A 22,707-nucleotide genomic window follows, 5' to 3' on the forward strand; every position below is an offset into this window, starting at 1 on the left:
CATTTCTGATGGTAAAAGAGCAGCCATTGAGCCAGCGCTCCTTTCATGTGTCTCCTCTGCTGGTCTGTTTGAGAGACAACTCTACCGCAATGGCCCACACAAAGGAGCTTTGATGTGTGTCACTCAGCTTCCCTCTGTAGAAATACCCAAATGAGCAATTGTCTAATCCCATTGATATTCTCTTCTTCTCATACCAGAGGTCCTTGACGTGATCAAGCCTTGCTTAGCAGGGTTGTGTGTGGGGGACTATGGGTTGTGTGTGTGTGTGTGGGGGGGGGGGGGGGGGTTCTGTTTAATAAAACATTTCATTAAAACCATTTGAAGCGGTTCTATTACCTTGCATTTTGATCGTTTCTGGATATTGCAAATCAGGCTGTTAATTAGAATCTCTCATTGAGGTCTACAGCGACAGCTACCACAATGACATGAGAGGGGCAGCTATCAGTAATGGACATCCCTGCTTCGGGGACACGTTTGGCTCTGCGCGTTTCTTTACATTTACTGTTTCAGTCAAGTTGAACAGCAGCAAGCAATCAAATCAGTGGCAAATATGGTTAGTTGAAATGTGGCACGTTAAGATGGTTTTGTTGTTCTAAAAATGAATAGTTAGCTCAAGAAGGACAAAGACATAAGGGTGTAATACACACGTTTATATATTCAGTATCTTTTTAAACTTCTCATTACATGTATACGAGAAAGTTGCCGTCACATCCTACAAATACAGGGACCTGCTTTCTTTTTTGTTACTTAGAAAGGTAAGACTGAAATCACAAAACATTCCAAATATTATATAGCTTATTTAAAACGACTCGTCAAATTATTCTCTGGAGATAAGTGAAACAAAAGTTGAGAGTAAATGGAAACGTGTTACAATCCCTGATAGGCTTTGTTTTGGGATTGAGTAACAGTTCAAAGAGTCTTATCACATCGAGAAAATAAAACCTTGTTTTTTGTTTGTCTGGAGAGGCATAATATCAATACAGAGTTTATAATGCTTTGACGTAGCTACAATATTTAGGCAGATTTAAGGCAGAATACACCCTGGAAGTTGTTTATCCCAACAACAAACACTTAGGAGAAAATAAGTTAACAGTTTATTTTGTAGTCCCATTGTAATTGGAATATACCAAGAAACTGCTAAAAATGGGAACCAACCAATAATGTATATAAACCCTGGATTGCTGACGCTATGTATTGGCCATTGAGAGGCTTTGAAGCCACCGGTCGGCCATATTGGTACTCCCCAGTATGAGCATTCAGCCATATTGGTACTCCCCAGTAGGAGCAGTCCTCCATAGGAATGCATGGAATTCTGCAGTATTTCAATTAAATGTTTAACTGACAAAATTACATGTATTTATGTATTTTTTGTTTTAGTGGGGACAATAACTAAAATTATACTTTCGGGGAAATGTATGAATTTTTTAAAAACGTTATGTTTAGCTCACATAATATAATTTAAAAGAATGCGTTAATGTGGGTAATATAATAAATGTTGCAAAAACGAATGTAGACATTAGGAAATTCATTTCTATAGCTTTTAGAATATTCTTTTCTCAACGGTGGTGGAGTGCCAAGATGGAGGCACAGTGGCTTCAACACAGCGCCCACAATTAGACATCTAGTGTATATCTAAATAATTGGTACCAACTGGTTCAAAAACAATTGGTAAACACCCAGGATACCAATTACGTAACAATAATTATGTAATTACCATTTTACCTTCATTTCCAAGAAAATGACAGGTAAATAGCGGACTATGAAATAAAGCATAACCTAAAAGGAAAGACTTTTAGCAGCGTATTTGGTCTCATCCGCTAACTGCATTATTTGAGGTAATCCTTTTAACTTGCATGTTGGTGAGGAACTATTGTCGGTTAAAATCTGTTCAAAAAACAACTTTAAGACATCAACCATTCGTCAGCCACACAGTGTAAATGGTTACTTATCACACAGAACAAATGACATGATCTGCTATACTTTGTATGAAAACCAGTTATTAATAAAGGGGTTTCTGGTTATTGATCTTATCTTCAACACACAGGATACTTTTCTTTAAAAATCTCCACTGCATGTAATGTTTTGGGATTGTAATGAGACAATTTCCAAAGCTGATTGTCACTGTGGTTGCTTAAAAGGGTACATCATAAAAATAAAACATGCAAAGGTAATTTAATGTGACTGGGTCATGTTTTTTAACTGTTAATAGTGTAGCAGAAAGAAGTAAGGGTGGCAGGTAACCTAGTGGTGAGAGCATTGGGCCACTAACCGAAAGGTTGCTGGATCAAATCCCCGAGCTGAGGAAAAAATAAATATGTTGTTCTGCCCTTGAACAAGGCAGTTAACCCACTGTTCCCTGGTAGGCTGTCATTGTAAATAAGAATTTGATCTTAACTGACTTGCCGGGTTAAATAAATAAACAAGTAATTGGTGAGAAATGCCTTACAGCCTTATCTTAATAGCTGTAGAAGTCTGTCTTGTGATCAGACCTATATTTTTCTGTCCAAAATAAACTGTATACTGACAGTATTTGAAGGACGCGTTCACACTGAATATTAATTCATATGAAACGTTTTCTCTTTACATTAAAGTCCCCTCTTGCAGACAATTTGTGTTTATTGTACTTACTGAGCAAAAATAAATAAAAATATTTGTTGAACACTCCATGAGATTGATCTGTATCTGCTGAGTTGGTTCTCATTCAGGAGCCTATTGGTAGAACGTTATGTGCCTGGCTGGGTTCTTGGCAACGTATGGCGCTTCTATGGAACAGGACTCATGTTGAGGGAGTCTGTGTGGATCTCTGGCATGATGGTCCTCTCAGGTCTCAGACACACGGCTAGGCGCTGGGAATAAAAACAGGTAGAGACCAGGGATGGAGTAACAAGAGATAACCACACGTGTGTGTGATTAATTCAACCATTTGCCATACACTCATCACATAGTGAAATATATTAACTATGTGCTTCTTTTTTTCGGACAATAAGTTACACTGACCACACACACTACACATCCATTTCTTGTCAATAGTCAACACAGTACATGAGTCCATCAGACCTGTTTCAGTGATCCGGGGGTCCACACCAGCTTGTAGACCATATAGATAGGGATCCACATGAAGGAGGAGGCCCCGATGACGTAGCCCACCGTGATGCTCCAGTCTGGGTACTTGTAGTCAAAGAGTTGGAGGGGGGGTGGCTTAAGCAGGGAGCTCACTATTATATACTGTGAAAGGAGAGAGACAAGTCTCAAAGGTCATGCTCCTATTTTTCTCAATTAGATTTCGCATATGTGACAATGGCATTTAGACGCCTGCGTGCCTCAACAACAACGACAAAAGCAGAAAAGCCATTTCAATACATAAAAAGGTATATCTTTATTTTCACGAGATTATCACAGACCGACGAGGGAGATGAGAGCAGAAACAATTTAGCCCATACAATAAGAGGGATAATAAAGAAGTTAGCTTGGGGGAAAATGTCAGCTCTTTCAGCAGCGGGAGGCTAAGAGAGATTAAAGGAGACATATGCAAAGTGGAGGCAGGGATATTACGTTATGCAGGTGAATAAAGTTGACATTTAGGATTGTGGGATATGAACAGGAGCGGGGAAAAGGATGAGACATTGAGGCTGAAGGGAGCTGGGTGTCCTTTACTTGCAGACTGAAGAATTGAAGGTGGAGGAGGGTTCTATGCTGGGGAATTTGTTTTGTTGGAAAACACTTCACTTAAAGTCTGCACGTATAATGCATTACGGTGTAATTATAATACATTGTAATACTTGTCATGAACCTTCACGACCCTCTTACAATGTCTTATAATCATATCACAATGGGCCTGATTAAATAACAGCCATTTTGAGTCAGTTGAAATGTTGAAACTTAGAGACAAGTGGCATTTTACAAACTGTATATTAAGCCACTATAAAGGATGATACATGCGTATTACCAGGTACAAAGCATTATACCTGCAGGCTTTAAGCAAAATATTACCATACAATCTCTAGCAAAGTCCTAATGAAATGTTAGCACATCTGATCCTACACTGACCATCCACCCATGTAATTTAATCTGCCGTTACCAGAAAGGGCCAATGAGGAGGATTAGAAGTTTGAGATATACGATAAGTTTACAAAAAACTGTGGCAACTATCATTACACACACCTGCTCCCCATCGTTATGCACACCTGGACTTCATCATTACCTTGGTTACGTACCCTTTGTTTAGCCCTCAAGTAGCCCCAGTCTTCAGGCAGTATTGGTTCTGTTCGCGTTCTGTACGGTTCTCCTGTTTTGTTTATCTGCTTATTCTCATTACTAAACTCACCTTCCGCACCTGCTTCCTGACTCCTAGCGTATACGTTACAGAAACTCTGTGACAGGGTGCTGTAGGCCAATCAGATTGAGTCACCTGATTTGCGTCAGATTTGTGAACTAATGGATGACGAACACTGTTAAATCAGTTTTAATTGTCCAGAATGAGGGTATATATATAGCTTCCTGTTAGATTCGACAATATATTCCGTCATTTCAAATCTTATTGGTTGGTTTCCCCTCCGGCTCTGCTTACCGCTAGAAATGCAGGACTGATGGCCACCCAGCACACCTTCCAGAATAATCCAGGGGAATAGCCTAACATGGATTTAATGTCATTGCTGAATCTCGTGATACCTGGAAGCAATACAAATTGAAAAGAGAGCACTCAACAACACTATGATAAGAACTATTAAAACAGTTTCTTGTCATGTGAAACCCAAAAAATATTTTTTTTGTCAATATAATTTAGGAGTCTGTAGGATGCATACTACAGGAAAAAAATAAATGATGATTTCTGTCTCATGCAAGACTACTGAGAGTATAGGAAGCGTGAGATGTAACATCACCATTAAATCACCATTCTTACCATAGAACCAGGAAACGGCGATGGCCTCAAGAAAACCAACTGCAATGATGGAGGAACCCACCCCAAACTCCTCCAGCAGTTTCACCACATAGGCCCCGCCCTGAGAGAAACACATGCCTGTCACTTATGTGGTGAAAGGTTCCTTCTGGACAAGTTGATCAAACTAATATAGATTGTTAATTTAGCGTTTGTTTCTATTCAAACGTAATTATTTGATTAATCCTGTGCCATCTTATTATGACTACTGTTGCATCAGGAGCTTCCAGATCCCTCATGTGCCCTTTTTTGTTTACTGTTGAAAAGTTTGTGTCTTCAAAGTGCTACATTCTTATTTACATGTTACCTACATTGGTAAGGGTGCTGAGGGAGCCCAAAAAGCACACAACAACCAAGCCCAGTACAAACAGCTCCCGTCTGTTCGCCAGGTAACCAGGGTATTCATCCATCACAGCAGTAATGATAGCCTCCAGTCCTCCAAACTGAGACAGAGACGAGAGAGGGCCATGTCAACGAGTGTGATTACATATGACCTAAGGACATCACTTAGTTCAGAGATAATCTGATACATCCAAGTTATAGGCAAGTCTCCTTCTTTTGATGAGACACTTCAACCCAAGTTCTGTCATACCGTGCTGTCGAGCCCAAGCGTGATCATCATCACGAAGAAGATGATGGCGAAGAATGTTGACCCTGTCATGTTGGCTATGGCCTCTGGATAGGTGATGAAGAGTAGGCTTGGACCTGGGGATGAGGTGTTCGGGGGTAAATCCCATTTTGATAACAATCTAAAGGCTACAATTTCCTACTGTTGCACTAGATATAGAAATACATTCCTGTTGAACATGTTCAGGCAGTTACTTAATAAAACAGACAAATACACTTAAAACATTTATCTAGAAGAGTTTTGGCCACTGACCCTTGTCTCTGGCTACATCCTCCACATTCACATTTCTCTTCTCTGCCATGTACCCCAGCACAGTGAAGATCACAAAACCAGACATGAAGCTGGTCAGGCAGTTCACCAGGCTGGTCACTATGGCGTCACTACGGCATCACAACATAGAGACAAACACGGTGCCTGTCTGATCATCTCAAGTATTGTAATTCATTCGTATATATATCTTTCTCTGGTTTGGTTGGGAACAGTGGTTACATCTGGATTTTGTAAATGGAGCAACTGTCCCCAACATGGATCACCTTTGTAAGACATTTTCGTTGACCGAGCTCACCTCCTAGCAAGCAAACACAAACAGTGAGTGGACCATTGAGATATACAGTCATCTAAATGCCATTTCTATTTATATGTCGTGGGCATTCACTTTGTTTAATTAGGATAACCCTGTCGGCAAGAGTAAGTCCATTCAGACTCTGTGTGATTCCACAAGTTCTCTGAGAAGCAGCAGTGCCACTGTTTCCTCACGTGTATCACTGATTCTCTACCAATGACATTAACCACGCACGTGACAGCCGTCTCACAGGGAGCACACAATTCAATTTCTTCAGGAGAGCCCCCGTGATCCTTTCATCTCCCACCACGCTGGATTCACCACTCCCTTCTCATAATTGTAATTACATTGTCTTTAAAGAGTTGCTGTGGGACATCCGTTTGAGCTCATCTATTCAACACAACCTAAATAAATCCCCTTGATTGGCCGGCGTTTCCTCCTCCTCGACGACACAGGGCTGATGCGAGTAAAAGTGAGGGCCATAGTTATGGGCTGCCAGAGACGCATGTTTTTGTCACCGGATATCAATGCCTGACGGCCTTTTTTGAGAGCGATTGGAAGCGCTACCGTAGAGATCCACTGGTGTAGGGGACATTCAGGAGGAGCAGCCTCCTCTTCCATCCTGGACACACGTACCTCCTCTGAGTTATTCTAGTTTGAACTTTTTGCTTGTTTGGAAGTGATCGATATGGTTGACAGGTTTAAAAAAAAAAAATGTATCCTTCTTTAACCTGTCTCGTCCCCTTCCAGTACAATGATCGAAGGGGATTTAACAGGTGCCATCAATACGGGATTACAGCTTTCACCCGGATTCACCTGGTCAGTCTATGCCATGGAAAGTGTATGTCATGTTTTGTACACTCAGTGTATATTTATTATTATTTAAGGGAGTTTTAGTATCAGCTCTTACCGATAACAGTTGTTTGTGAACGGGTTGTAGCTGGAGAGGGCAAGGAGCACCCCAAAGCCTGGCCCCAAGGAGAAGAAGATCTGAGCCGCAGCGTCTACCCACACCTACAAAAACACATGGAGATGAATTACACACAAATGACCGAACCTGGGGGATTTACCTGCAATCTCAGAATATCAGATTCAGTGCTTTGACTTGTACAGCATCCCTGTATATCTCAACAGTGTAAAGACCTGTGTCAAGCTACTGAAGCCTAACTGTTCCTGTCTGTTAGCCAGCCAGTGTGTCTGTCTAGCTTTCACAATCTTCTGCTATTGCGGAGCTTTAGATGTAATGCTAATTAATTTCTTATGTTCAAATATCTCTGTTGGACTGCTGATTCCCTCCAAGCATCCAAATCCTATCATATCATATCTGTGCACAGTGTTTCTTGTTTGATACAAATGCATATAATAAGTGACAAGTAACACTTGAAATTAAAGGCTGCACATGTAATAATGTATTACTAGTGAGTGTGCTTGCTAAAGGCAAGACCACTCTAGATTTCTTACATACTCATAACTTTTTTCCACTCACTCTAGCACTTAAACCACATAACACTAAACCAACTTTAGAATGTGCAGACAGACCATCTTCGGGTTGCTTGAGAAAATATTTTTGATACTATTTATAGTTTTTGTACTACATCCATATTTGCATAAAACTCCATGTAAGTCATTGCCATAAACTTGAATTTAAAAAACTTTAAAAAACTGACATCCCTTTATTTCAGTTTTTAAGCTATCAACACCAAACCAACGTTGGGATGTTCCGACTGACCCTACTTAGATTGTTTGCATTCAGATTTTTTATACTATGTATACTTTTTTAACTATAACAATTTCATGTACATACTACCTAAATTGGCCCGACCAAACCAGTTTTTCTTCTCTTTTTTTCTGCACCATTGGTTAGAGCCTGTAAGTAAGCATTTCACTGTAAGGTCTATTGGGCGCACGTGACAAATAAACTTTGATTTGAAGTGGGCAATGTTTACATTAGCCTCAATGGCTACCATGAGAGGTAGATTTTCACAGTGCCACTGCTTTCTAACAATTCAATCTAGAAGCTCCAAACCAACTTTAGCATGACGGAAACACTTCATAGAGTCAAGCATTCTTTCATTCTTCCATAACTTAATCAGTTTACATTTCCTTAAATGTGCATATTAGAGCAAACACCGTAACTCTGTAACTGTATAAACAAGTGGTTTCCAAAAATGTATGGTTACTGTACCACCAAACTGAATTCTGGGGAACATTTGTCTGTGGTACTTCTCGTGAACCGTTTAAGCTATCAATTCCAAACCAATGCTGAAATGTGCAGACTGACTCAGCATATTTTGCTTGCATACAGGTTTGTGATACTATTTATACTTTCTGAACTATAACCATTTAAAATGTGCATAAATGAACATGAGTTTAAACGACAACCATTGGAATACAGAGGTACCTAGACATTCAACATGGTCCTGCTCCTTGGCCTAAAAAGCTACAGCACCAACTTTAACATTCAGGCTCTCCTGACTTCAAATTCTCTTAAACATGTATACATTATAATCATTTGAGTTAGCACAAATTAGCATACCACTTAATGGATTCAATGACAACCATAAGAGCACTGTGGTAGACATTATATACTCTACGGTTCTTAAATCATTTCAGCTGCAAACATTAAAACAACTTTAACATTTTCAAAAGTTATAAATTATAACAATATAAATTAGACAACATTTGCATAAAATAACCCACCAGCAGTAATAGTAACTTTTGAACCATTCAAGCGAGAGACACCAAACCAACTTTTACAGGTTCAGACTATCCTGTCCTATCAACCTTAAGTATTTCAAGACAAGCTAGCAAGCACACACATTTTCTTTGGGAAATGTACTTTTCTAGCTATTTCCATGTGCCTTTATAATGTCTACACACATTTGTCTCTTTTGTCAGGATAATAAGACATTATAAAGGGGTCATTCATGCTGATGTCAAATTTTGCAATGCATTGCACATCATAATGCATTATCCGTGCAGCGTAAGCACAAATTATAGGGTGTTCATTGAATAGCCAAAATGGTCATATTTTCCAATGGATTACTGTGACCTGTCATGTCCAATGACATTTCTGCTAAATGATAGCCTCATACGAATCCTATTTCACAGCTGTACTGAGAGAGATCTGAAGAGAAGCACGCACTTGTAAAGGGAGAAGGAGGACGAAAGAGAGAGAGAGAGTGCATGTGTGCATGCGTGAGAGAGAATGGGTGGGGTGGGGTGGGGTGGGGGGGGTGGGGGGTGGGGTGGGGGGGGGTGGGGGGCTTTGTTAATGGAAAAAATCTAAACCAACTACGCATCTCATTATCACGTGGCTTATTTATGCATCTCGTCTCATCCATATTCCCTTGAACCAAAGCACTCACTCATACTGAGCCAACAACACAGCACTGTACCGTCAGAGAGTAGAACGCAAGAAAGCAAAGTTAAAGGACACTATGGTAGAGGAACTTTCCACGGGCTGGCAGAAAGTGTATGTTTACAGTTTTCAGGGATTCAGTTTTTTCAACCTAACTTCCGTTTCCCCAGAAAAACAGATGTGGGGACTCCGCTCAGGCATCTTTTAACACCTTCTATGTTATGATAGAGGTAGACTCAGGCTGTTCCCCAATATACTGGTTGCAATGACATCAGGCTGACATCTTTTGTGATGTCATGGTCAGGTTGTTTGAACAGCTTTATAGCCACCAGAAAAAATACCTCCCCATAACTAGAACTCCAGTGTACAGATGCATTATTCAACCTCGGATAACATTTTCTCAGGAAGACCAATTCCCCATTCAACCACTGGTAAAATCCCTTCACAATGATCTGTGTTTCTAATACACAATTCAATGAAACACATAATACCCCTTGCTAATCAGTAAACTCTTATGTATGTCGTGGTGGACTGTCATTGCAATTGCTTCACAGTAACCTGGTAAAATGATGTTTATAGTGTGGCTAGCCGCTAAATGGCTCTGAATTCACTGTCAGTCTGACAGTGAGAGCTATATCCACTTTGGAGATAACTCGTGCTCTGAAATCATATCCTGATGTCGGCAAAATATGTATTCATAACTTTGCTAACTTAGCTAGTTAACATATATTCTGAGAAAACAAGCAAGAGACACGCCTTGTGCCCAAATTGACGACATTAGTCAGGCAGCGAGAGTCGAGTGGAGACAAACAGATTCAGTTCAGTCAGTCGTCCTGTTGAGCCCTTCCCAGCTAGCTAGTTTATGCTTGTGGCTAGAAACTTCAGAGAGAATTTGAAACTTATCTGCCAAGGTGGGACTTGGAAGTGTTCAGAATCATTCAATTTTTATCGGAGTAATAGTATATATTTTTATTTTGCACAGTTGTGCACATAGATGTTAATGCCGTAGTTGTACATTTTCAGTGAAAATCACTACAATAAATGTGATTTAGCCGTCACACTGGCCTGATACAGGCTACACTATCTAGCACAGGGCTGGGCAACTCCAATCCTCCAGGGCCTGATTGGTGTCACACTTCTTCTCCATCTCTAGCAAACACAGCTGATTAATCAAATTGCATTCTAAACTGAAGATCATGATTAGGTGATTATTGGAGTCTGGTGTGTTAGCTTGGCTGGGGCAAAACTGTGACATCAATCAGGCCCTCAATAACTGGAATTGCCCACCCCTGATCTAACAGCTACCCTCTCCTTACTGCAGCAAGCGGGAGCGACTGACACTATGCCCCGTGTTGTTGTGTTGCCATTGGGCAGTGTAGACTGTATCACTGTGACATCCAAATGGTTACTTCCAATAATACAAGTTATTTCTCTTGTAGGCTGCTGTTCCACTCTGAATAAAATGATGTTGGATGGAACAAATTGGAGATGGTGACCAATACTACAAGTTATTTCTCGAAATAAACACAACTTTATTTTACAAGTTTTAACTAGCGCCATACTGCCATCGTTGCCAGCTAGCCAGCATAAACTAGCTGGGAAGGGCTCATCAGGATGACTGACTGAACCGAATCCATTCGTCTCCACGCTCAACTCTCAGCGACGTGTCCATATACAGTAACCTCCCAGAAAACAAGTTATATTAAGTGGCTAGCTAGCGTTTGCAATGTTTGGTGGTCAATGAGATAGAGTTAGCTAACCAGCTGAGCAAGCAAACAATGTAACAAAAGTATAATTTCGCATTCTAAAAATACTCCATCAACAGGCTCTGCATTTCAGGAATCACAGTAGCAAGTACTTCTGCTGCACTGTTAAATTATTTAGCCATGTAAACATTCATTTTTTTAAAGAAAACTCCATATCTCTCACTGGCTTTCATGCCATTTAATCGTGAGCTTGTCCGAGGTGTCGGACTTGACAACAGTTGTTATCCATTGAAGCACTGCGATTGGTTGTGCAAAATTATGGGGCGGGACTTAGCGAAAGCTCAAATTGAAATAACAGATGCCACATCCTCTTCATCACCAGGGACATTACATTATTTTGTATAGGATTGACTGTGTTGGATCACTGCTGTGCACGGCCTTTCTTTCACCAATTTTGACACAGGAGAGTGCAAAATGCTGTGCTGTGCTGTGACACACGCAAAAAAAAATGACTGCATCTGTATATACAAATAACAACATTATAAACAAATTCCTCACCCTATTTTAGTGTTTCCCGCTCCAAACAGATGATCATATGGAATTGATGTGATAATGGACAAGTGTTCTGTTTCTTCTCTATAACTCACACTGGTCTCGAAGAGTTTCTCCCATTTTGGCTTTAGGTAGAAGACCACTCCCTTCCATGCACCTGGTAGGGTGGCACCACGGATCAACAGGATGAAGAGCACCACATAGGGCAAGGTGGCCGTCACCCACACTACCTGGCACGGGAAGGGCAAAGCAGCAGAGAGAGAGAGAGAGAGAGAGAGATGGGGGACAGATGAGAAGGGAAGACAAATGGAGATTATAGACAAGTAAATCACACTGGATATTGCATTGTAATGACCCTAGTACTTGATAAGCCCATTGTGAACATCACCAACTGAAATATTTCTCTGTGGCTAGTGTGTTAGCCTTGGGGTCGGATGACCCGGAACGGTACTAACCACAGCCGTTTTGCCACAATGTACAACAATGATCCGGAAATGATCCCCGCACACTGATGCGGTTTCCTGGAAGAGTGGCTGAGACATGCTACCTTCCCTGATGTCTTCACTCCCTTCCAGAGACTGAAGTAAACAATAGTGAAGATGAGAAAGAGGCAGAGCATCAGCTGCCAGCGAACACCCCCCACGTTATGCAGCCCATCGGACTTGTGGATCTCCAGAACATTCCTCCTGTATAGGAAAAATACATTAGTACTGTGTTTTCATTTGACTTACCTTTACCAGTAGGCTTACCTACATTGCTAAAACTAATGGTGCCTTGTGGCACCATGCCTTTTAGGGTTATATATGAAGCGAGCCATTGAACTCTTTTTGTTTTGCTAGAGCACCATTTCTTGTTATCTAGGCCCTACACCCAAACAAGGGCACTGCGTTCATCCACCTCTGGCCTGCTCGCCTCCCTACCACTGAGGAAGTACAGCTCCCGCTCAGCCCAGTCAAAACTGTTCGCTGCCCTGGCCCCCCAATGGTGGAACAAACTCCCTCACGACGCCAGGACAGCGGAGTCAATCACCACCTTCCGGAGACACCTGAAACCCCACCTTACCTAGGATAGGTTAAGTAATCCCTCTCACCCCACCCCTAAGTTTTAGATGCACTATTGTTAAGTGACTGTCCCACTGGATGTCATAAGGTGAATGCACCAATTTGTAAGTCGCTCTGGATAAGAGCGTCTGCTAAATGACTTAAATGTAAATGTAAATGTATCTATCAGCTTTACATAATCACAACATGTTTCAGCACTTGTGAGCAAGTGTTTAATTGAAACATTTAAATGAGAATACAATGAAAATTTATTTTGAAACATTTGAATGCGATGAAACGATGATGTCAAACAATTGACGTGGCTATTCAAGGTCACGGTAACGTATTCCCTGTGCTGTCCGCCACTTACATGGACTTACGTGTAAAATTCCTCAGCAGGTGACCTGGAGTAGTTGTTCCAGGTCACGTTGTCTTTCAGGAAGTAGTTGGTGCAGTTTTCAGTGTTCCAGGCATTGTCACAGTTAGTCCAGGGCAGGACGCTGGCGAAGGACGAGTAGAAGTAGAAAAGTGCCCAGGCGATGATGGTGTTGTAGTAGAACGAGACATACAGCGCGATGACACAGATCGCATACCCAATGCCTGAAACCATGGACAGATGGATCAGTGAGATCAGAGATTAGAGACCTGTGCCTCTATGCAACATGATGCCATTTTGAAATGACCAATTACTATGTAGTTATAGGCCTATAGTGTAAGTTTCATATACTGAGGACTGTACAGTACTTTACCTTTCAATTGACCCACTTTCCAAATGATTCCATAGTTACCTTGTTCTTATCAATAAACTGTTGAATTGTCAACAGCAAGTGCCACGTGTACGTGAGAAAAAGATGTGTAGTATGCAAGTAATGTAAAGAAGTGCACTGGTGTGGATGTGAGGTGGGTTGTTTTGTAAATGATGCTCGTCCTACCTTTGAAGATGGGGCATATGTGTTTCCATATGGATATGGCGCCAGTTCTGTGGAACTGTCCCAGGGCCAGTTCCATGTAAAATAGTGGCACCCCTCCAAAGATGGCCATGACAATGTAGGGGATGAGGAAAGCCCCTGTCCAGAGATGTAAAGAGGGAAAATCACAGGTCGGACTCATAACTATGTGGGGATCACATTGTGTTGATGAAGATGCAGGCCTAACCTCGTCCCCAGGCTATTGTCATGGTACAAGTGTCAGACGTGCAAGATGTGAGATGTATTAGGAAGGACAGTCACGTGACAAATTGTTACTTTTACTACTTAGTAGTTTAATATGTACGGAAATCTGGTAACACGTTACTTATAGAATCCATTTCATGCATTATGAAGTTGTAATGCATTGTAAGACATGCAGTAATAATGCATGTAAGACTTTTAAGTCATGTGTGACCCATTTATAATGTATTGTAATCATTTCATAATGATCTGGACTAAATAACAGCCAGTTTAAGACAGTTGAAATGCTATGCATAGAGAGACAGAACATATTATTTATAAGCCTTGCTATAACACATTAAAAGGCTCATACAGTATTATCAACTCATAATAAACTGGGGGGGGTGAACATTTTTATTTGGCCTTACTGCTATTAACCCATACATGGAACAACAGATGGTCCCCACAAAGAAATTTGAAAGGAAGTTTGTTCTTAAGTGTCTGTGCTATATCTGAGAGATATAAGAAAGGTCTGGAAAGATCTTAATCTGGAAAGATTAAACCCCTTATGTTTGGCTCGAAACAGCCTCCATATATACTTCAATTCATTTTTTCAACTGGTACCGGGGAACCTTCAGATGAGTCTTGTGAGGCCTGTGGGCGTCCTAGAGCGAAAATCAAAGGAGAACAACATCGCGTTCCTGAGAGTCTCATCTTTCCATACTGGGGTTAAAGCGTTTGGCCAAACCGTTCGGACGCTACAGACGATTTTGTGAGAAGACTGATTTTCTCACCTTTCACTGCAGATGCGGAAGTGCGACATCGGCGGATTATCTCTCCTTAAACTGACAGATTTTCATGGGGACACGGACATCCCTGGATGCTTTAAGTTAAGTGTTTATCTTTAACGAAGTAATCAGCAGTTGAAACGATAACAAAGTGTAGTCCCAGCCTCTGTTTTGGCAAAAAGCTGAGGGATAGAAGTGGAGACATCTAACCACTCTAAAATGTATAAACACAGCTATGGATGCAAGGACTGACCATTCATGATATCAACATTATAGTTTTAACCACGTTTTGAGGATAAATAGTGTTTATTTACATTTACATTGGAGTAACACATGCTTATATTTGGGGTTATGATGGGGTACAACCGGGCCATTTATAAGTTATTCTTCAAGAATTAATGGGTCCATAACATGAATATATAAGTACAAAAATGAATGTAGCAACTGCAGAGTGTCCCTTTAAATAAACTTTGACTACTTTTTGCACAAATGTATGTGTATTTATGTATTCAATGTTTTGGCGAATTACATTCATATCATCCAAAGATTTGAAAAGTCTTTGCTTCTTAATCAGATCATCTGTCAAATGATTGGTACACTCTTCGAAAAAAAGATGCTATCTAGAACCTAAAGGGGTTCTTCGGCTGCCCCTATAGGAGAACCCTTTCAAGAACCATATTTGGTTCTAGGTAGAACCATTTCCACAGAGGTTTCTACACGGAGGGTAAAAAAAGGTCCTACCTGAAACCAAAAAGGATTCTCCTGTGGCGATAGCCAAAGAACCCTTATGGAACCCTTTTTGTTTTAGAGTGTAGGGTTTTCTGTATATCCCTACACATTTTATAACTTATAACAAATATTTTTTCAGAACTTGATACATGGTCTTGCCTACTTTTAGACAGTGGTGGAAAAAGTACCCAATTGACGTATTTGAGTAAAAGTAAAGATACCTTAATAGAAAATGACTCAAGTAAAAGTGAAAGCCATCCAGTAAAATACTACATGTGTAAAGTCTGAAAGTATTTGGTTTTAAATATACTTAAGTATCAAAAGTACATGTAAATGTATAAATAATTTAAAATTCCTTATATTAAGCAAACCAGAAGGCACCATTTTCTTTTTCTTTTTTTCAAATGTACTGATAGCCAGGGGCACACTGCAATATTCAGACATCATTTACAAAGGAGGCATGTGTGTTTAGTGAGTCCGCCAGATCAGAAGCAAATTGGACCATTTTCCTGTCCTGCTAAGCACTCAAAATGTAATGACTACTTTTGGGTGTCAAGGAAAATATATGGAGGAAAAGTATATTATTTTCTTTAGGAATGTAGTGAAGTAAAAGTAAACGTAGTCAAAAATATCAATAGTAAAGTAGAGTACAGATACTCAAAAAACGACTTAAGTAGTACTTTAAACTATTTTTAGTTACGTACTCTACACAACTGCTTTTAGAGAAGCAGTTGTGCCACTGTAAGGTGCATATAATTACTGTAACAAGTGAAATATTCCCTCTAGTCAAACCGCAAACCGTAGCCTTCTACACGTGAGGTGCAAACACAACGGTAATTACAGATGTAATACAAACAACAAAAACAGTTTTCATGCAACCAAATACAATATTGAGAAACTTTTTAATTCGTTTATAGCCTATAATCTTGATAGGCTAGACATCTTCCACTTTCCATTTCCCATAATACTGATCAGATTAGAGGCAGGCCTATGTTTTGTAGCCTCATTCAGTACCGCGTCTGACATCGTTTGGGACATTTTAAACTAGTCCATTACAGAACGCTGTCTTTTCGAACTCATCTTGGCGGATGAACTTTCCTAATAGTCTAGGTAATAAACAGGAAAACCTATGCTATACACAGTACAATACTTTATTTAATTTTTTTAACTAAAATGTTTTACTTCAGTGTTTCAGTGAGTTAATTGTAGTGGGTTGCAGGCTCTCGAGCATGTGAAGCTAATTTCAGCACCATGGACAGCAGGAGGTATAGCCTTCCCAATTGCGCGCATGAGAGCCACTATCGTTATCGAATCCTTAATCCAAACATATGCTATATAAAGAATAATACAAAAAAATGATATTCAGCCATATCTAATATTAAGAAAGATAAGACCACATAAATGTAAGTAAGGTCATAAATTAGCCAACTAATATAGAAAGCAAATAATTAAGAAATTGGACTCTTACCGCCTCCATTTTGGTAACAAATGTATGGAAATCTCCAAACGTTTCCTAAGTCTACCGCGAAGCCAATGACTGATAAAAGAAAATCCATCTTTTTGCTCCATTTGTCTCTTGAGTTCGTCTGTGTGATCACAGGTACCGGCGCTGGGTTGTTGTTGTAACCGGCGTTTGAGGGGCCCTGTGCGCTCAGGCTTCCCGTTGGGGTCGCTGTGTCTTGGCGGGTCATGGTTGGCGGACTATCAAACGCCAGTCTGCCGTCTGAGCAGGTAAGTTTGAAAAAAAAACTGACAAGCTTCAGAGGCACAGAAGATTCTCATATTATGGGCGATGACAGGTCAGAGTGGGAGGTGTAGGAGGGACTGCACATTGCCTACTTGATAGAGTTGTCAATCACTAGGCTCATGGAGTAGAACTCCCTCTGCACACATTAATATCAACAAAATGAGCTCCACTCCAACCTTGACGAGTTTTTGGTTCCCTAAATTTGGCTACAATTGTAGAAACCCTGGCCTCTATTCACACACATTTTAGAAACTATGATTTAACAACACCAGCCTACAGCCTTTTCAAGAGATCTACTATTTGGTCTACTATTTGATAAGCGGCTTGGTTGAATGTATGTATTGTTTAGGTTCCCTAAAGCCCAATATCATTATTAGGCTACTGTATGTGTCTTGATGCATCTTGTCAGAATACATTTTTGAATTCATTTGAGAATTCATTTGAGTATTTAGTATTTAAAGAAGGCTGTGGATCTACATGGTAACTTGCGATGGAGGGGAGGAGGAATCAAGCTACTCAAATTCACTTTATGCAAATGTTATAATCCACCACATCTTTAAAGAGGTCCTGGCTTTATGCAAAGTCCCATGTCAAAAGATTGGTAAAAGATGGCTAAAGGTGTGTGTGTGTGTGTGTGTGTGTGTGTGTGTGTGTGTGTGTGTGTGTGTGTGTGTGTGTGTGTGTGTGTGTGTGTGTGTGTGTGTGTGTGTGTGTGTGTGTGTGTGTGTGTGTGTGTGTGTGTGTGTGTGTGTGTGTGTGTGTGTGTGTGTGTGTGTGTGTGTGTTGGGGTGTGTGTGTGTGCGCACGCGCGCGCGTGTTGGTGTGAATGAAATACACGTGAACCTTGACCATTTTGAACTCTTTAAGTACACAAAGTCTCGAGGCGTCTTGGCTCCCTGAGTCCAGGGTAATGCTTTTGGTGAGGAGACAACAGCACAGACCAGAAGCTCTGTGGCTGAACTGAACTCGTTAGGGAAACCTAATTAAATGACCTTGTAATTGAATCCACCACTTTTAGCACTGTCCGATTTCAAAAGTCCTACAGAGTCATAACCAAATACACAGACTGTCATAATCTTGCAGGTCAATGAGTGGAGAGTGCATCAAATGAAGTTAGTTTGGAAAATGGATATGACAATGTGATTGGACGAGCAACATTCAACACCATCATGAACTTGTCACTTACAGCCAAATGGTAGTTCCTGCTTCCTGGCCTGTCTAAAGTGTCCTCCTCGAACGTGCAGAGTCATATAGTAGGCTACTGATTCTATACTCTTGTTTTATACTGTTAAGACAAATCATTGAATTGAAAATGTTAGTAAATCATTTTAGAGGGGAATACACAATAATAATCCCAAGGCTACATGATATTTGCAGTAGGCTTACTGTGAGTGTCAAAAGAGTTGGTCCTCTTTGCCTCTATAACAGCCTCCACTCTTCTGGGAAGTCTTTTCACTAGATGTTGGAACATTGCTGCGGAGACTTGCTTCCATTCAACAAAAGAGCATTATTAAGGATGGGTACTGATGTTGGGCGATTAGGCCTGGCTCGCAGTCGGCAGTCCAATTCATCCCGAAGGTGTTCGATGGGGTTGAGGTCAGGGCTCTGTGCAGGCCAGTCAAGTTCTTCAACACCGACTTTGACAAAACCATTTATGTATGGACCTCACTTTGTGCACGGGGGCATGGTCATGCTCAAACAGAAAAGGGCATTCGCCAAACTGTTGCCTCAAAGTTGGAAGCACAGAATCATCTAGAATGTCTTTGTATGCTGTAGCATTAACGCTTCGAACACACCGACGTCCATCGGACTGCCAGATGGGGAAGCGTGATTCGTCACTCCAGAGGACAAGTTTCCACTGCTCCAGAGTCCAATGGAGGCAAGCTTTACAGTACCCGACGCTACAGCCCTCGGCAGTCCTGTTCTGTGAGCTTGTGAGGACTACCACTTTGCGGCTGAGCCATTGTTGCTCCTAGACGTTTCCACTTCACAATAACAGCACGTACAGTTGACCGGGGCAGCTCTAGCAGGACAAACTGATTTGTTGGAAAGGTGGAATCCTATGATGGTGTCATGTTGAAAGCCACAGAGCTCTTCAGTAAGGCCATTCTACTGCCAACGTTTGTCTATGAAGATTGCATGTGTGCTCAATTTTATACACCTGTCAGCAACAGATGTGGCTGAAATAGCCGAATCCACTAATTTGAAAGGGTGTCCACATACATTTGTATATATAGTGAATCTCATGGTGAGGACCTTTTCAGCAGCTCCTATAGCTCAAACCTTATATTGCAAACATCAACCCACTGCTAAAGTTGTGACAGGAGACTGAGGATAGGGTGAACAGCCAGTCAGGGAGAAATGCCATGTCTGCTCAGGCAAAGACTAGGGAGCCCTGAAGGCCAAACCACCACAGCCACAGATCCTTCACTATATGGCACTGGCAATCTTCTACACACAAGCCTGTCAATCTGCGTTGGCACAAAAGGGCAAAAGAACATCGGACTGACAGGGCCTTCCTGCACATGCCCTGGTGTCCATTAGAGACTGTCGACTCTGATCACACACGGACGTGTGCAAGATGGCGGCCTAGCACTCGTATCTCAGGGGAGCTGTCACTGACATCTCCGCGCCCACAGTCCGAGCGATATGGATATGCACCGTTGTCGTTTTTTTCCCGTCATTTTTTTGCAGGTGTTGTTACTGGTCTAGTTCTTCTTTTGTGTCTCCGTCCTCTTTTTTTTCTCCTATGCACCAGAAGCGCTGATTTCTTTTGGAACATTCTCCTGTGAACACATCCGTTCTGACTCAGAAGAATACCCTGTGTCTTGTTATCACTCTGAGTGGACATGTCCAGCCATCTACTGGTGCTGTAGTCCACCTGGGCTTACAGTGGATTACAGGCAGGTGATGGCGTCATTTGGCAAAGTCATTCCTATGAGTTTTAAGGGAATTAGGCACCAAACACAAGAAAATGGACATTGCAAAACATTTCATTTTGTGTGCGTGTGCCTGAATTGTGTGCCTGAATAAATACAACAACCCTGTTGTGCTTTTTCTATTGCGCTGGCGTGAGCGCTGTGATGATGTGAATATCAATGGGCCTGCCATCCATGAGTAAGTGGATAGGAACTGGGTACACAGTGTAGTCAGGCAGAAGTCCTGGCATGGAATTAAGCTGACTACATTATCTAAAATAACAGTAATGAGGGAGTCATCCCAGGAAGGGAATCCCAGTGTTCTGTCGGTCGACAATGATCATTCAGAATAACAACATGATAATAACTCTCATTATCATAACATTCCTCAGAAATCAGTGGAAGAAGAGCACTGTCCAAATCCTTTATAAACTTCACATAGGGACACGGGGGGGGGGGGGTATTAAATGGCACCGAGGCCGAGAAGAGCTATTAACAATAAAAATAATATTACTAGGCTACAAGGAGGTATTAAATGGCACCGCCAGCATATCTACTTTGACAGAAGGCCTTCAACGACAATTTGATTTGTGAAATGAGAATGTAGGACTATTGCTATTCCACACTCTCAGTTTCCTAGTTATCTAATAAAGACATCTATAGCAGATGGCAAAGAGTGTCAGGCTCTCCAGAGACGAGGGTTACAAAATCTCAGACAGTATCACTTTTCCTCCACCTTATGACCCTCTTCAAAACTAGTATGTGAACATGTCTAGATGTCATGATGTCAAGCATGTGTCTGCTCGTTGGTGTTTTGACAGGCATCAAGAAAGTAAAAACCCCAAGCTTCAGTGGGAGCACGGGGGGAATCAAACATCCTCAGAGGGCGGAAGGGCAACGAGGGAGAATGATGGTCAAGGCCCACAGCATAGGAATAAGAGGCCTGTGTCTGGCCCTGCTAAGCAATGTCTACTTCCTCCTCTGTCATCCTGCATTACCTGTCTGCCCTTTCACCACCTGATCTAGCTGACAGGTTGGCCCCCCAGGGCCACCCATCTGCAGCCAGGGGCCAGAGGGAACCCAAGCTGCTCACATTCCAATGGGCTGCACCAACGAGGGTTTGGTCAAGTCCACACCCAGCACATCTACTGTACTACCGGTCCTCATCCTTAGACAATCCCAAACATAGAGTTCCACGTACCATGATGTCAGTAAATTATATATGAGGTCACCAAACGGAAGAAACTGCTGTAAAGTAGTGGTGGCACCTAAAATGATGCAGAAGGAAACAATTGTGATGACTTTAGAATGACTTTTACATTCATTACAGTACATGCACTCAGGATTTGCATCCATTTTGGTCTAGAAAAAAAGCTCACTTTGGGCACCTGAAGAAATCATTTCTAATGACGCTATCACCATCTAATGGACTATGTGAACCTTGCAAGTTGTTTCTTAAAAATGTAATTGAAACGTCTCAGGATTTCACTAATCAAAATGTTCCAAATGACATAAACTAGCTAATTGTTTTAGAAAAAAACATACTTCCCATAGTGCAAAGACAATGCTGTAAGCCTACAAAAGCAGCTGATCTTAAGTAAATGCAGAATCATTCATGTTTTTATGATTTCTGATAGCATTTCAGTGGGGGTATTAAATGGCCCGAGGCTGAGAAGAGGAATTATAATAAAAAGTAATATTATAGGCTAGGAAGAGGCATTAAATGGCACTTCCAGCGTAGCTACTTTGACAAGAGCCCTTCAATGACTATTCGATTTGTGAAATGAGAATGTAGGAGTATTGCAATTCCACACTCTCAGTGTCCTAGTTATCTAATAAAGACATCCATAGGAGATGGCAAAGAGTGTCAGGCTCTCCAGAGACGAGGATTACAAAATCTCAGACAGTATCACTTTTCCTCTGGTTTATTTCAGCTGACCACCTTACGACCCTCTTCAAAACTAGTATGTGAACATGTCTACATGTCATGATGTCAAGCATGTGTCTGCTCGTTGGTGTTTTGACAGGCATCAGAGAGTAAGGAAGGGCAATGAGATAAAATGATGGTCAATGCCCACAATGTAGGAGTAGGAGGCTGGTATCTGACCCTGCTAAGCAATGTCCACTTCCTCCTCTGTCATCCTGCATTACCTGTCTGCCCTTTCACCAACTGATCTAGCTGACAGGTTGGCCCCCCAGGGCCACCCATCTGCAGCCAGGGGCCAGAGGGAACCCAAGCTGCTCACATTCCAATGGGCTGCACCAACGAGGGTTTGGTCAAGTCCACACCCAGCACATCTACTGTACTACCGGTCCTCATCCTTAGACAATCCCAAACATAGAGTTTCACTCACCATGATGTCAGTAAATTATATATGAGGTCACCAAATGGAAGAAAATGTTGTAAAATGTTGGTGGCACCTAAAATGATGCAGACGGAAATAATTGTGATGACTTTTTAATGACTTTTGCATTAATTACAGTACATGCCTTCAGGATTTGCATCCATTTTGGTCTAGAAAAAAGCTCCCTTTGGCATCTGAATAAATCATTTGAAATGGAACTATCACCATCTACTGGACAATGTAAACC

At 41.3% G+C, this 22,707-nt stretch overlaps 1 protein-coding gene across 1 annotated transcript; it reads right to left on the reverse strand.

The window, feature by feature from the left end:
* Positions 1–635: 635 nt before the first annotated feature.
* Positions 636–17,174, reverse strand: LOC124035151 (sodium-dependent serotonin transporter-like). The gene is made up of 13 exons (XM_046348571.1): positions 16,919–17,174; positions 13,718–13,852; positions 13,166–13,385; positions 12,293–12,431; positions 11,841–11,975; positions 7,037–7,140; positions 5,817–5,944; positions 5,529–5,641; positions 5,248–5,379; positions 4,901–5,000; positions 4,568–4,668; positions 3,058–3,225; positions 636–2,846 (listed from the first exon to the last, which is right to left on the reverse strand). The coding sequence occupies exons 1-13, from the start codon at positions 17,139–17,141 to the stop codon at positions 2,763–2,765; spliced, it is 1,782 nt and encodes a 593-aa protein (XP_046204527.1). The 5' UTR covers positions 17,142–17,174; the 3' UTR covers positions 636–2,762.
* Between the last annotated feature and the right edge of the window lie 5,533 nt (positions 17,175–22,707).

This window comes from Oncorhynchus gorbuscha, linkage group LG05 (assembly GCF_021184085.1).
Source record: "Oncorhynchus gorbuscha isolate QuinsamMale2020 ecotype Even-year linkage group LG05, OgorEven_v1.0, whole genome shotgun sequence".
NCBI classification, from domain to species: Eukaryota; Metazoa; Chordata; class Actinopteri; order Salmoniformes; family Salmonidae; genus Oncorhynchus; species Oncorhynchus gorbuscha.